This window comes from Hyperolius riggenbachi, chromosome 2 (assembly GCF_040937935.1).
Source record: "Hyperolius riggenbachi isolate aHypRig1 chromosome 2, aHypRig1.pri, whole genome shotgun sequence".
Lineage (NCBI taxonomy): Eukaryota > Metazoa > Chordata > Amphibia > Anura > Hyperoliidae > Hyperolius > Hyperolius riggenbachi.
The window spans coordinates 265,293,276-265,306,870 of NC_090647.1; the positions used below are offsets into that span (position 1 = coordinate 265,293,276).

Below are 13,595 nucleotides of genomic sequence, written 5' to 3' on the forward strand. Positions count from 1 at the left end.
ATCTTCCTGCGCTGAAAAGGACTGCTCCGCTCAGAGAGGTTCACAGTCTAATCCCTACCATATCCATGTGTCCATCGCAGTTTTAGGCCAAATTTAACCAGTTAACCTATCTGTATATTTTTGGAATGTGGGAGTAAACTGGAGTACCCGGGGAAAAAATCCAATAAAGGTGTGCTGAGGCATGACAGTCTATCCTAGTAGTGTATAATTTAATCCGTTTTCACCAGAGGTAACGGTCCAATGGTCCACTCCCTGCTTACAATATTTTCAGCAGTAGCATTAGAAATAAAATGTTTAGGTGAACTGTCAGTAACAGAAAACCTCATCTCTCTTAGGGCCGGTTTCCATTAGCTATGGTGCGATGCGGCTACATAGCCGCATCGCACCGCGGGTGTCCTGTAATCAATGCAAAGCAATGGAACAGTTTCCACTGAGTGCATTGTGTGCGGAGCAATCCGATTCTCGCACGGCTGCAACCGCCCGCTGTCCCCTCCATATGAACTTCTGCATCGGGACATGCGGAAGTGACGTGGATGCCAGCGGAAGTGATGCAAAGCTGCATTGCATCACTTTCGCTAATGGAAAAGGCTCAGTCCATACTTGAGGCGAACACGCAAAATGTTTACGTTGGAGATCAGCAGTGGAACAGACACGCAAATTAATCCTATGTTAAGTACAGGCACCATCTACATTTGTTCCTTTTAAAGGATCCATTCCTTCCGGTACACTTAACACAAGGCAAAGACCTGACCTGCATGATTTTTCCGTATAAGCCGGAAAGAAAAAGAATGACGTGGACTGCAACCCTGTGACCCTCTCCACTAGTTTTGGTGCTCACATCAACACTACTTATGGGCATCAGGTGTGGAGATGAGCTCTTTGTCCTTAAAGTGGATCCGAGATGAACGTTTACTCAGTGCATAATTGTGTTCTTTTCCTATTGTTTATAGGGCATTCCTCAAGCCAAATACTTTTTTGTTTTTGTTTTAATACTCTAATTTCCTAGAAACTACACAAGCCATGCCCACAGGTTTTCAGAGAGCCAAGGCACTTTCAGACAGTAGCAAGGGCTCATGGGAGCTCAGTCTGGGCAGGAGGAGGGGGAGGTATTACTAGCCAGAGATTTCAGAGGCAGAGGGGAGGAGAGAGGAGGAGGGGGGTTTAGGTTTTTTTGCTCAAGATGCAGATAAGCCTCTGTGTAATGTTTACAAACAACATGGCTGCTGTCATTATATCACAGGAATAATCAATCATATTCTGTTAAAGCTGTTCGCAGCTAGATTTGCTGTGTAAACTTTAGGTAACATATATAGACAAGTTAATTGTTATAGTTAGTTTTTCATCTCGGATCCGCTTTAAGGCCACTTTCAGATGGGAGGTTAAACTGCGCGCTTGCTGGGGGGTGGGGCTGTCTAGCACTGGTACCGAGCACTACCCAGCCGTTGCAGGAGAGCACAACTGGACAAGGGTGCTTTGCAAGAATGGAGAGATTTCTATGTGCCTATCATAGAGTAACTCCTGATGCCAAGTACAATGCAGGCTGGTACTGTTCAGGTTGAAAAGCCTGGAAAAGCACCCCCCCCCCCCCCCCAACACTCTTATACATTATACAAAAATTGAAAGAGTAGCAATCTTAGCAATGCAAAAGAAGTTCTAGTTAGAAAGATATATAGTTTATAGATAAATATATAGTATATATATATATATATATATATATATATATATATATATATATATATATATATATATATTAATATATATATATATATATATATATATATATATATATATATATATATATATATATGAGCATGTAACCATTTACTCACAACTCAGATTATTTTCCTCCTAAATTTGCAGGTTGCAACACAACCTATTCATAATCTCTATACAAAAGCATGCTGCAAGGTATTATTATACTGTAGGTAAATGCTATGCGGAGCACATAATGCACGTGCCGGCCGGCATATCACACGCCACAGATACTGGTAGCACCCTCTTAGTCCCCACGCTGACAGACATTCACTCAGTGGGGATCCCATTATTTACTAAATAAAGTTTCTACAGTATTATTACACAATATTATCAGGGCCAGTTCTAGAGTTTTTGCTGCTTGAGCAGGTCCGGATTTCCCATAAGGCACTGTAGGCACGTGCCTACAGGCGCCTGATAATGGATGGGTAGCTCCTTCCTTTCCCCTAGCACCTCCCTCCTTCCCTATGCTGAGTCCCAAGTAGAGCGTAAATGAGAGGTTACTCACCCGGCTCTTGGCATTCCACTGATGAGATCTCCCTTCACTAGGGTGCACCTACTTAATACTGTGCATAGCTCTGGCTACCTAATGCTAAGGGGCACCTGTAGCTAACTATGATGGGTAAGTGAGAAGTGACAGCTGGTCCAGCCAGCATACTTGTGGTGTGGTTCAGCAGAGGTTTGTGGGTTCCTGGAGTGCTACGTTTAGGGTTCCAGGAAATCTTTGCCTATAGGCTCCTTTAATGTAAATCCAGGCCTGTGCCTGAGGCAAACTTATGAGGATACGCCCTCCGCCCCCAACCTCCCCCCCCCCCTCGATTTGAAATGATCCAATAGCATCCAACAATTTACTCAGCTTCATTTAATGTTCTCGGTCAGCGAGGGAGCATATGCAATAATTTGAGACATGACATGCTGCAGCTCAACACAATAACACACTGGGTGGCTGGTTGGCTGGCTGGCTGGCTGGCTGGCTGCGAGTCTTTGACAAAAACTCCTCAGCCAGTCGGTCGTCCTTCATTCCTCCGCAGTCAGGACAGCAGTGCCACCTCCTATCTTCTGCTGTTCAAGCCAAATGAAACACTGCTGCTCTCCTGTCTCCCCCCCTCCTCATTCACTGTCAGACTCCTCATACAGCACAACAAGCTGCTTTTCCCCAATGATGACCTCTTTGACTCGCATGCTCCCCTCTCGCTTCTCCTCCTACTCTGACTGCAAGCTGTAAGAGTAAACACACAGTACAAACATGCTGCCCTTGTAATCTCTGCACCTGATGTGTTTCACCTTGCTTCATGAGAGAACCGGCCCTGAGAATTATTACACATTGCATCATGCTTTTAAAAATGAAATAAAGAAATGAGCATACCATATGACAAAGTTCCAGTGGCAACAACGTGTAAAGCAGTTGCTACTAAAACTTTGTCATATGATATGCTAATTTATTTATTTAACTTTAATTTCACTTTAAAAGATGAATGCAGCTTGTTAATAGTGTGATGTGTACTACTGATTTTATGTGAAGTGTGAATTTTATTAAGCTCACTCACAAATGTCAGAATACAGACAAGCTACCAACCTGCTAAAAAGCCTCCAATTTCATAGCTCCACCACTCAATGCACACCATAAGCATGCTGGGGATAGCCAAGCGTATAAAAGAGCCCCATTCTTGTAAACAGTCTGTGGACCAACCTGAAGCACACACATTGTGAATGTTAAATGCACAGAATAGAAATTCACCAATTGCTGTAATATGTTCCAAAAATGTCTTCCTTTTATATCTATATTTGCGTACCTCCCCATGTGGGCACATGTAGCTTTTTCACAAGGATGTAGAGATAAAGCACAATAAACAATAAAATATTGGATAATGTATTTGCCAAAGCAGATCCCCTGTGGAAAAACAAAAGTCCTTCATCATGCATGTTTGTTTTCCTGTCCTACTCTCTGGCATAAAACCACATTTTATAAAGGAATATAAACATTAACTAATGGATTTACTTTTTTTTTCTTCATATAATAGCCATTATAGAACAAATAACATCACCAATCCCATGCTTTCCTCTGTTAAAGCGAGTGAGAAAAATCCTTGTATTTATGTTTGTATGGACAATTTGGCAGGCACCATAATGATATATTGTGACTAGGGTAAACCCGACAAAGCAGGTAAAAAGTGTGCAAAGCACGCCTGGTATTTTGGGCACTGCCATGGGTCACTATGTAAATCGCCTCTAGTTAGGACATTAAATAAATTATCAAGGAAAGGGAGGTGCCAAAAGGGGGTGTGGCCAGAAAACAGCAAAAATCAGTAACCCTTCGCACACACACAATGTTCAAACAAAGTTAAAACCAAGTTAAAAGCCAGGGTCTTAGTTCACAGATGAATGCATTCTTATGCTTAGTCACCTACACTGCGCAGAAGTATCCAGGTAAATGTAGGTGTCCTAACTCTGGCCCTGTAACATGCATAGTGCAAACATTCATTGCATCAAACCTATTTAGGGATTAGGAGCACACATCCTGATGTCCTCTCCTGGGACAGATAGCGCATCATACCAATCGCACAAGGGAGCTAACGTAATGTATCCATGGGCACCATGCACATACACCAGCATAAGCTGTGTGCATGCTGACAAAAAACACAAACGGGAAGGAGGGAGTGCACTGAATTAAAACCCTGGCCACAGGGGTCAGTAACAAGAAAAAAAAAACACATATATCCAGGCACATCGCCTCTAGTTAGGACATTAAATAAGTTATCAAGGAAAGGGTGGTGCCGAAGGGGGTGTGGCCAGAAAACTAGCAAAAATCAGTAACCCTTCACACACTCGCATGCAAATGTTCAAACAAATACTTGTTTGAACATTTGCATGCGAGTGTGCGCAGTGTGTAATTTGGGTGTCGGACTTCGGACTAACAAGTTAACAAGGCCAGTGGCTATAGGCGCTCAGCTATATTATGTTTATATTGTTTGATCCTAGCAACTAGCCAGACTATAGAATGTACAAAAACTATTTTCAGAGGTTGTCAAATAACTAGAGACTTAAAGGGGCACTATGGCGAAAAAATGTAAAATTTTAAATTTGTGCAAACACATACAAATAAGAAATATGTTTTTTCCAGAGTAAAATAAGCCATAAATTACTTTTCTCCTATGTTGCTGTCACTTACAGTAAGTAGTAGAAATATGACAGAAGCGACAGGTTTTGGACTAGTCCATCTCTTCATGGGGGATTGTCAGGGATATTTTTTATATTCAAAAGCACTTAGTAAATGGCAGTTGCTCTGTCTAACTGCCAAAAAACTGTGTAGGGAGCAGGGAAGTTGGCCAACCAGGGGCGTAGCAATAAGTATAGCAACCATAGCGGTTGCTAAGGGGCCCTGCGGCAGCCCTATGCCACAGGGGCCCGTACATGAAGTGGACTTTTTTTTCTTCTTTTTTTTATTTTTATTTTTTATTTAATGCCATCCGAACCCCCCCCCCCCCCCCCCCGATAATGTTCTAACAGTCAGTGGGCCCCCCAGGCCCTCCTCCCGGCCCTCCTTCTCAGATAAGGTGGCTGGTGAGGAGGGGGACGGACTACGTGGCGGGCGGCGCATTGATACTCCCTGGCGGCCGGGACCCAATAGTTAATCTATAGTTCCGGCTTCCGGGCCCGGCCAGCCAGGGAGGAGTGACGTGCGTGCGACGAGGAAGCGGACCGGAGCCTGGAGGGGAGCCAAGCGCGCCGGAGGCCAGAGCGGTGAAGAGGAGCTGCCCTGGCTGGAGCTGCCTTCAAGTGGAGCGACCCGACCCCACTTGCTGGCTGCTGTGGACGGAGGTGGGTGGGTGGACGGAGGTGAGTGAGGCCCCCTGGCGCATATACATCTGGCTACATATACTGGGCACATATACCCCTGACTACATATACTGGGCACATATACCCCTGACTACATATACTGGGCATATATACCTCTGGCTACATATACTGGGCACATATACCTCTGGCTACATATACTGGGCACATATACCTCTGGCTACATATACTGGGCATATATACCTCTGGCTACATATACTGGGCATATATACCTCTGGCTACATATATTGGGCATACATACCTCTGGCTACATATACTGGGCATATATACCTCTGGCAACATATACTGGGCACATATACCTCTGGCTACGTATACTGGGAATATATACCTCTGGCTACATATACTGGGCATATATACCTCTGGCTATATATACCTCTGGCTACATATACTGGGCATATATACCTCTGGCTACATATACTGTGCATATATACCTCTGGCTACATATACTGGGCATATATACCTCTGGCTACATATACTGGGCACATATACCTCTGGCTACATATACTGGGCACATATACCTCTGGCTACATATACTGGGCATATATACCTCTGGCTACATATACTGGGCACATATACCTCTGGCTACATATACTGGGCACATATACCTCTGGCTACATATACTGGGCATATATACCTCTGGCTAAATATATTGGGCATATATACCTCTGGCTACATATATTGGGCATATATACCTCTGGCTACATATACTGGGCATATATACCTCTGGCAACATATACTGGGCACATATACCTCTGGCTACATATACAGGGCATACATACCTCTGGCTACATATACTGGGAATATATACCTCCGGGCTACATATACTGGGCATATATACCTCTGGCTATATATACCTCTGGCTACATATACTGGGCATATATACCTCTGGCTACATATACTGGGCATATATACCTCTGGCTACATATACTGGGCATATATACCTCTGGCTACATATACTGGGCATATATACCTCTGGCTTCATATACTGGGCATATATACCTCTGGCTACATATACTGGGCATATATACCTCTGGCTACATTTACTGGGCATATATACCCCTGGCTACATATACTGGGCACATATACCTCTGGCTACAAATACTGGGCATATATACCTCTGGCTACATATACTGGGCATATATACCTCTGGCTACATATACTGGGCACATATACCTCTCTCTCCATATACTGGGCACATATACCTCTGGCTACATATACTGGGCACATATACCTCTGGCTACATATACTGGGCACATATACCTCTGGCTACATATACTGGGCATATATACCTCTGGCTACATATACTGGGCACATATACCCCTGCCTACATATACTGGGGATATATACCTTTGGCGACATATACTGGGCACATACTGTATATCCCTGGCTACATATACCTCTGGCTACATATACTGGGGACATATACCCCTGGCTACATATACTGGGCACATATCCCTGGCTACATATACTGGTCACATATACCCCTGACTACATGTACTGGGCACATATACCCCTGACTACATATACTGGGGACACTGGCTGTTTGTCATTATGTGCATTTACTGGTGAAAAGCTGTCTCTAATTATGTGCATTTACTGGTGAAAAGCTGTCTCTAATTATGTGCATTTACTGGTGAAAAGCTGTCTCTAATTATGTGCATTTACTGGTGAAAAGCTGTCTCTTATTATGTGCATTTAGTGGGGAAAAGCTGTCTCTCATTACATGCATTTACTGGGGAAATGCTGTCTGTCATTATGTGCATTTACATTGGTATGGATAGAGGCGCTCCACAACCTGCTGTTATAAGCCTGAGCTGCTGCTACCAGGATAGATCCAATTTCCTTACAATAGCCAGTCACTCAAATGCACAGCGCCAGGAACTCAGATGGTAATGAGCAGGCCAATCCACCTCCAGGGATAACTCTCGCAAACTGCACTCCTCCTATATGTCTCAATGACCAAAAACAGAGAAGCAGAAGAGATGTCCCTCAGTGGATAAATCAACTTTTTATTTTCACCATGCAAGGCACACAAATAAGGTAACATATAACTTACTTCAGGAGGGTCCCATGCCAGTATAGGACCCTCTCTGGATAGTTCACTTCCCACCCTTGTGGTACTCAGAAAAGTTACAATTGCGATCAGCAGTGTCCAGCCCGCTCTCGTCCCGACTAGTTTCGGCCTTGCGCCGTCATCAGGGGATACGAGAGCGAGCAGGCTGGGGCACATATATATAGATACTCACATAGTTACCTTTCCTAAGAGCAGCTGCTGTCAACTGCCGGAGCGCCGAACGCTCTAGAGAGTACTTCCGGTCGGCGGCCATATTGGATCCGGTTCGCGTCATTGGAACGCGTATGCGTTCCACCAATAATTCTATGCGGAAATGTTACTTGGCAAATGCGTTCCACATCAGCGTTTCTATGCGGATATGTCGCATAGCCATAAATTTATGTGCAGGTTAGCGGTATTCTTATGCGAAAAACTGCATACAGCTAAAGCTCGTCGCATAAACATAAGGATATACACGTCTTTCACATGTATGCGTGCATCCTTACTTTTGACAGCAGCGGCATCCCAATTATTACTCCATATTTAAAATACATTATAAAATACATAGAATATCAGCAATTACAATCACAGTATCCTATTAATAAAACATAACATAAAATATATACTGAAACGAGGCAGCATTAAAATCAAAGAACAAGTGTTCATCTCTCATTTCTATTATAGCACCATCTAATGTCCATTAATAGTATTGCACCTTATCCCAAAAAAGTTCCATAGTCACAGATTGAGAATTCTATTTCTTTCTCTCCACGTATTGCTACTATTATTGCTATTAATGCACCTAGATAAAAAATTAGGGATAAAACCTTCACAAATATACACAAAATACAATACAATAATTGCCCCCAATATACACTGATACTATAGTATATTAAAATTTGTAAATAACAGAGACATCCTACCTTCCAGAATGCACACGTATTTTCAATAAAATTCATGAGTTGGCTAAAAAACAGTTAAGATTAAAATCTATGTTAAGACCAATCGGAGACATGCAATTCAATTTTATAATCCAATTCATCTCTGCCCTCGCTAGATCCCTGTCCTGATTATTACCCCTTTAGTTTCTTGTAATCTGATCTATGGCTGAATATTTCAAACCTCTAGGGTTGCAATTATGGTGTTCCTTAAAGTGCAATGAAACTGAGTGGTCCATATAACCATTCCTGATATTATTAACATGTTCATACAATCTCTCCCTGAGTGCCCTCGTGGTCAAACCAACATACTGTAAGCCACAAGGGCACTCAAGGAGATACACCACCATCTTGGACTCACAGTTTAGAAAAGACCTTATCTCGAACCTCTCCCCACTTATATTGTTGTAGAAAGAGGTAGTTTTTCTTGCAACCGTGGTACAATGTCTGCATGCATAGCAACTGCCACATTTATAAAATCCAGTGAAATCCACAAGGCGTCCTGAAGCCCGTGTAGGTATATCTATTGCACTCTTAGTAACAATATCCTTCAGATTCGGAGCTCTTCTATACGTGACACTAGGATTTTCTGGTAAAATGTCAGCCATTTCAGGATCTGCCATCAGCACATGCCAGTGTCTCTTTAGAATCTTTTTTACTTCCCGATGTTGTATACTATAATCTGTTATCATGGAGACCCTTCTCTCATTGTCTCTCTCCATTGGCTGTTTATGAATGATCTCCTTTCTGTCTTTCTTCTCAACTTCTAGCCTAATTTCATCAATCTCCTCCTTTGTATATCCCTTTTCTACAAATCTATCTGTTAATACATCCGCTTCTTTCCGGAAGTCCTCAGAATTAGTGCAATTCCTATACACTCTAAGGAGTTCACTTTTGGGTACTGACTTTAACCATGACTCATGATGACAGCTGTCTTTGGGGATGTAACTATTGCGGTCAGTGGGTTTGAAGAATGTGTGAGTCCTCACATTGCCATTGTCGTTAGAGATAATTAAATCTAAGTACTCTATTTGATTCATACTATAATTACACGTGAATTTTAAATTCTCATTATTATTGTTGATATAATCAATGAACAGTAGCAGGGATGCTTCATCACCCTCCCACAAAAAAACCACGTCATCGATGTACCTTTTCCAAAATCGTAGTGCAGTATGTCTATTCATGTTTATATAGTCCTCTTCCCACTTCGCCACATATAAGTTTGCTAGGCTGGGGGCATACTTCGCCCCCATTGCTACACCAATCTTCTGCACAAAAAATTGATTTTGATACCAAAAGTAATTTTTACTCATGGCAAATTTTAGACTTTCCATCAGGAACTCTACTTGGGCCCCATTAAAATCCCCAGAGTCCTCCAAAAAATATCTCACAGACTCACAACCTCTCTCTTGGTTTATAACGGTGTATAGTGATGTCACATCCGCCGTCACTAAAAAGGTTCCTTGTCTGAGTTTAACGTTCTCAAAAAGCTTAATTAGTTCTTTCGAATCCTTCAGATATGAGGGAACCCTTGTGACAAAAGGTTGGAGAAAACAATCCAAGAATTCTCCCAATCTAGCCGTTATAGAACCAATCCCACTGACTATGGGTCTACCCGGGGGGTGGGTGGTACTTTTATGTATCTTGGGGAGAGCATATATTACTGGGATTCTATAGTGAGAGGGAATCAAATAAGTAATAGGTGGTCTCTGGAAGGATTTGAATGGTCTTTGATATCTTGGTGGTTTCGGTGAATAGTGGTCCCTAGGGATCCATCTAGGATTTTTTGGGTTGGACTTGTTAGGTGGTTTTTCATATTTTGGTGGTTGGGCAGGAGTTTTAGGAGGTTCGGCAGGTATATTTCGTGTGTCCTGGGGAGTGGCATTCTTTCCAGAGAGGTCCAAGAGGGTTAAAAATCAAACCAATATCCAAGAAGCCATTAAGAGATTAACAGAAAGAAAGGAAATAGTAATCAAGCCGGCAGACAAAGGGGGTGGGGTGGTTATTTTATCCAAATCTCAATACCAAGAGATGCTTGAGGATATCTTAAAAGATGAGGCCACCTACCATAGGCTGAGACGAGATCCTGGCCCAGAATACATGAAGGAGTTAACAGAGCTTATCCAAAAAGGTAAAAATAATGGGATATTACTGGAAAAGGAAGCTACTTATTTGATTCCCTCTCACTATAGAATCCCAGTAATATATGCTCTCTCCAAGATACATAAAAGTACCACCCACCCCCCGGGTAGACCCATAGTCAGTGGGATTGGTTCTATAACGGCTAGATTGGGAGAATTCTTGGATTGTTTTCTCCAACCTTTTGTCACAAGGGTTCCCTCATATCTGAAGGATTCGAAAGAACTAATTAAGCTTTTTGAGAACGTTAAACTCAGACAAGGAACCTTTTTAGTGACGGCGGATGTGACATCACTATACACCGTTATAAACCAAGAGAGAGGTTGTGAGTCTGTGAGATATTTTTTGGAGGACTCTGGGGATTTTAATGGGGCCCAAGTAGAGTTCCTGATGGAAAGTCTAAAATTTGCCATGAGTAAAAATTACTTTTGGTATCAAAATCAATTTTTTGTGCAGAAGATTGGTGTAGCAATGGGGGCGAAGTATGCCCCCAGCCTAGCAAACTTATATGTGGCGAAGTGGGAAGAGGACTATATAAACATGAATAGACATACTGCACTACGATTTTGGAAAAGGTACATCGATGACGTGGTTTTTTTGTGGGAGGGTGATGAAGCATCCCTGCTACTGTTCATTGATTATATCAACAATAATAATGAGAATTTAAAATTCACGTGTAATTATAGTATGAATCAAATAGAGTACTTAGATTTAATTATCTCTAACGACAATGGCAATGTGAGGACTCACACATTCTTCAAACCCACTGACCGCAATAGTTACATCCCCAAAGACAGCTGTCATCATGAGTCATGGTTAAAGTCAGTACCCAAAAGTGAACTCCTTAGAGTGTATAGGAATTGCACTAATTCTGAGGACTTCCGGAAAGAAGCGGATGTATTAACAGATAGATTTGTAGAAAAGGGATATACAAAGGAGGAGATTGATGAAATTAGGCTAGAAGTTGAGAAGAAAGACAGAAAGGAGATCATTCATAAACAGCCAATGGAGAGAGACAATGAGAGAAGGGTCTCCATGATAACAGATTATAGTATACAACATCGGGAAGTAAAAAAGATTCTAAAGAGACACTGGCATGTGCTGATGGCAGATCCTGAAATGGCTGACATTTTACCAGAAAATCCTAGTGTCACGTATAGAAGAGCTCCGAATCTGAAGGATATTGTTACTAAGAGTGCAATAGATATACCTACACGGGCTTCAGGACGCCTTGTGGATTTCACTGGATTTTATAAATGTGGCAGTTGCTATGCATGCAGACATTGTACCACGGTTGCAAGAAAAACTACCTCTTTCTACAACAATATAAGTGGGGAGAGGTTCGAGATAAGGTCTTTTCTAAACTGTGAGTCCAAGATGGTGGTGTATCTCCTTGAGTGCCCTTGTGGCTTACAGTATGTTGGTTTGACCACGAGGGCACTCAGGGAGAGATTGTATGAACATGTTAATAATATCAGGAATGGTTATATGGACCACTCAGTTTCATTGCACTTTAAGGAACACCATAATTGCAACCCTAGAGGTTTGAAATATTCAGCCATAGATCAGATTACAAGAAACTGGAGGGGTAATAATCAGGACAGGGATCTAGCGAGGGCAGAGATGAATTGGATTATAAAATTGAATTGCATGTCTCCGATTGGTCTTAACATAGATTTTAATCTTAACTGTTTTTTAGCCAACTCATGAATTTTATTGAAAATACGTGTGCATTCTGGAAGGTAGGATGTCTCTGTTATTTACAAATTTTAATATACTATAGTATCAGTGTATATTGGGGGCAATTATTGTATTGTATTTTGTGTATATTTGTGAAGGTTTTATCCCTAATTTTTTATCTAGGTGCATTAATAGCAATAATAGTAGCAATACGTGGAGAGAAAGAAATAGAATTCTCAATCTGTGACTATGGAACTTTTTTGGGATAAGGTGCAATACTATTAATGGACATTAGATGGTGCTATAATAGAAATGAGAGATGAACACTTGTTCTTTGATTTTAATGCTGCCTCGTTTCAGTATATATTTTATGTTATGTTTTATTAATAGGATACTGTGATTGTAATTGCTGATATTCTATGTATTTTATAATGTATTTTAAATATGGAGTAATAATTGGGATGCCGCTGCTGTCAAAAGTAAGGATGCACGCATACATGTGAAAGACGTGTATATCCTTATGTTTATGCGACGAGCTTTAGCTGTATGCAGTTTTTCGCATAAGAATACCGCTAACCTGCACATAAATTTATGGCTATGCGACATATCCGCATAGAAACGCTGATGTGGAACGCATTTGCCAAGTAGCATTTCCGCATAGAATTATTGGTGGAACGCATACGCGTTCCAATGACGCGAACCAGATCCAATATGGCCGCCGACCGGAAGTACTCTCTAGAGCGTTCGGCGCTCCGGCAGTTGACAGCAGCTGCTCTTAGGAAAGGTAACTATGTGAGTATCTATATATATGTGCCCCAGCCTGCTCGCTCTCGTATCCCCTGATGACGGCGCAAGGCCGAAACTAGTCGGGACGAGAGCGGGCTGGACACTGCTGATCGCAATTGTAACTTTTCTGAGTACCACAAGGGTGGGAAGTGAACTATCCAGAGAACGTCCTATACTGGCATGGGACCCTCCTGAAGTAAGTTATATGTTACCTTATTTGTGTGCCTTGCATGGTGAAAATAAAAAGTTGATTTATCCACTGAGGGACATCTCTTCTGCTTCTCTGTTTTTGGTCATTGAGACATATAGGAGGAGTGCAGTTTGCGAGAGTTATCCCTGGAGGTGGATTGGCCTGCTCATTACCATCTGAGTTCCTGGCGCTGTGCATT

The 13,595-nt window shown here is 42.0% G+C and overlaps 1 protein-coding gene across 1 annotated transcript in view; it reads right to left on the reverse strand.

The window, feature by feature from the left end:
- Positions 1-13,595, reverse strand: part of LOC137544963 (multidrug and toxin extrusion protein 2-like) — a 102,311-nt gene that overhangs the window by 64,764 nt on the left and 23,952 nt on the right. The window contains exons 8-9 of the mRNA XM_068266062.1: positions 3,546-3,643; positions 3,329-3,442 (exon numbers count right to left, since the gene is read on the reverse strand). Of these exons, the coding sequence (XP_068122163.1) occupies positions 3,329-3,442; positions 3,546-3,643 (212 nt within the window). The remainder of the gene's footprint in view (positions 1-3,328; positions 3,443-3,545; positions 3,644-13,595) is intronic.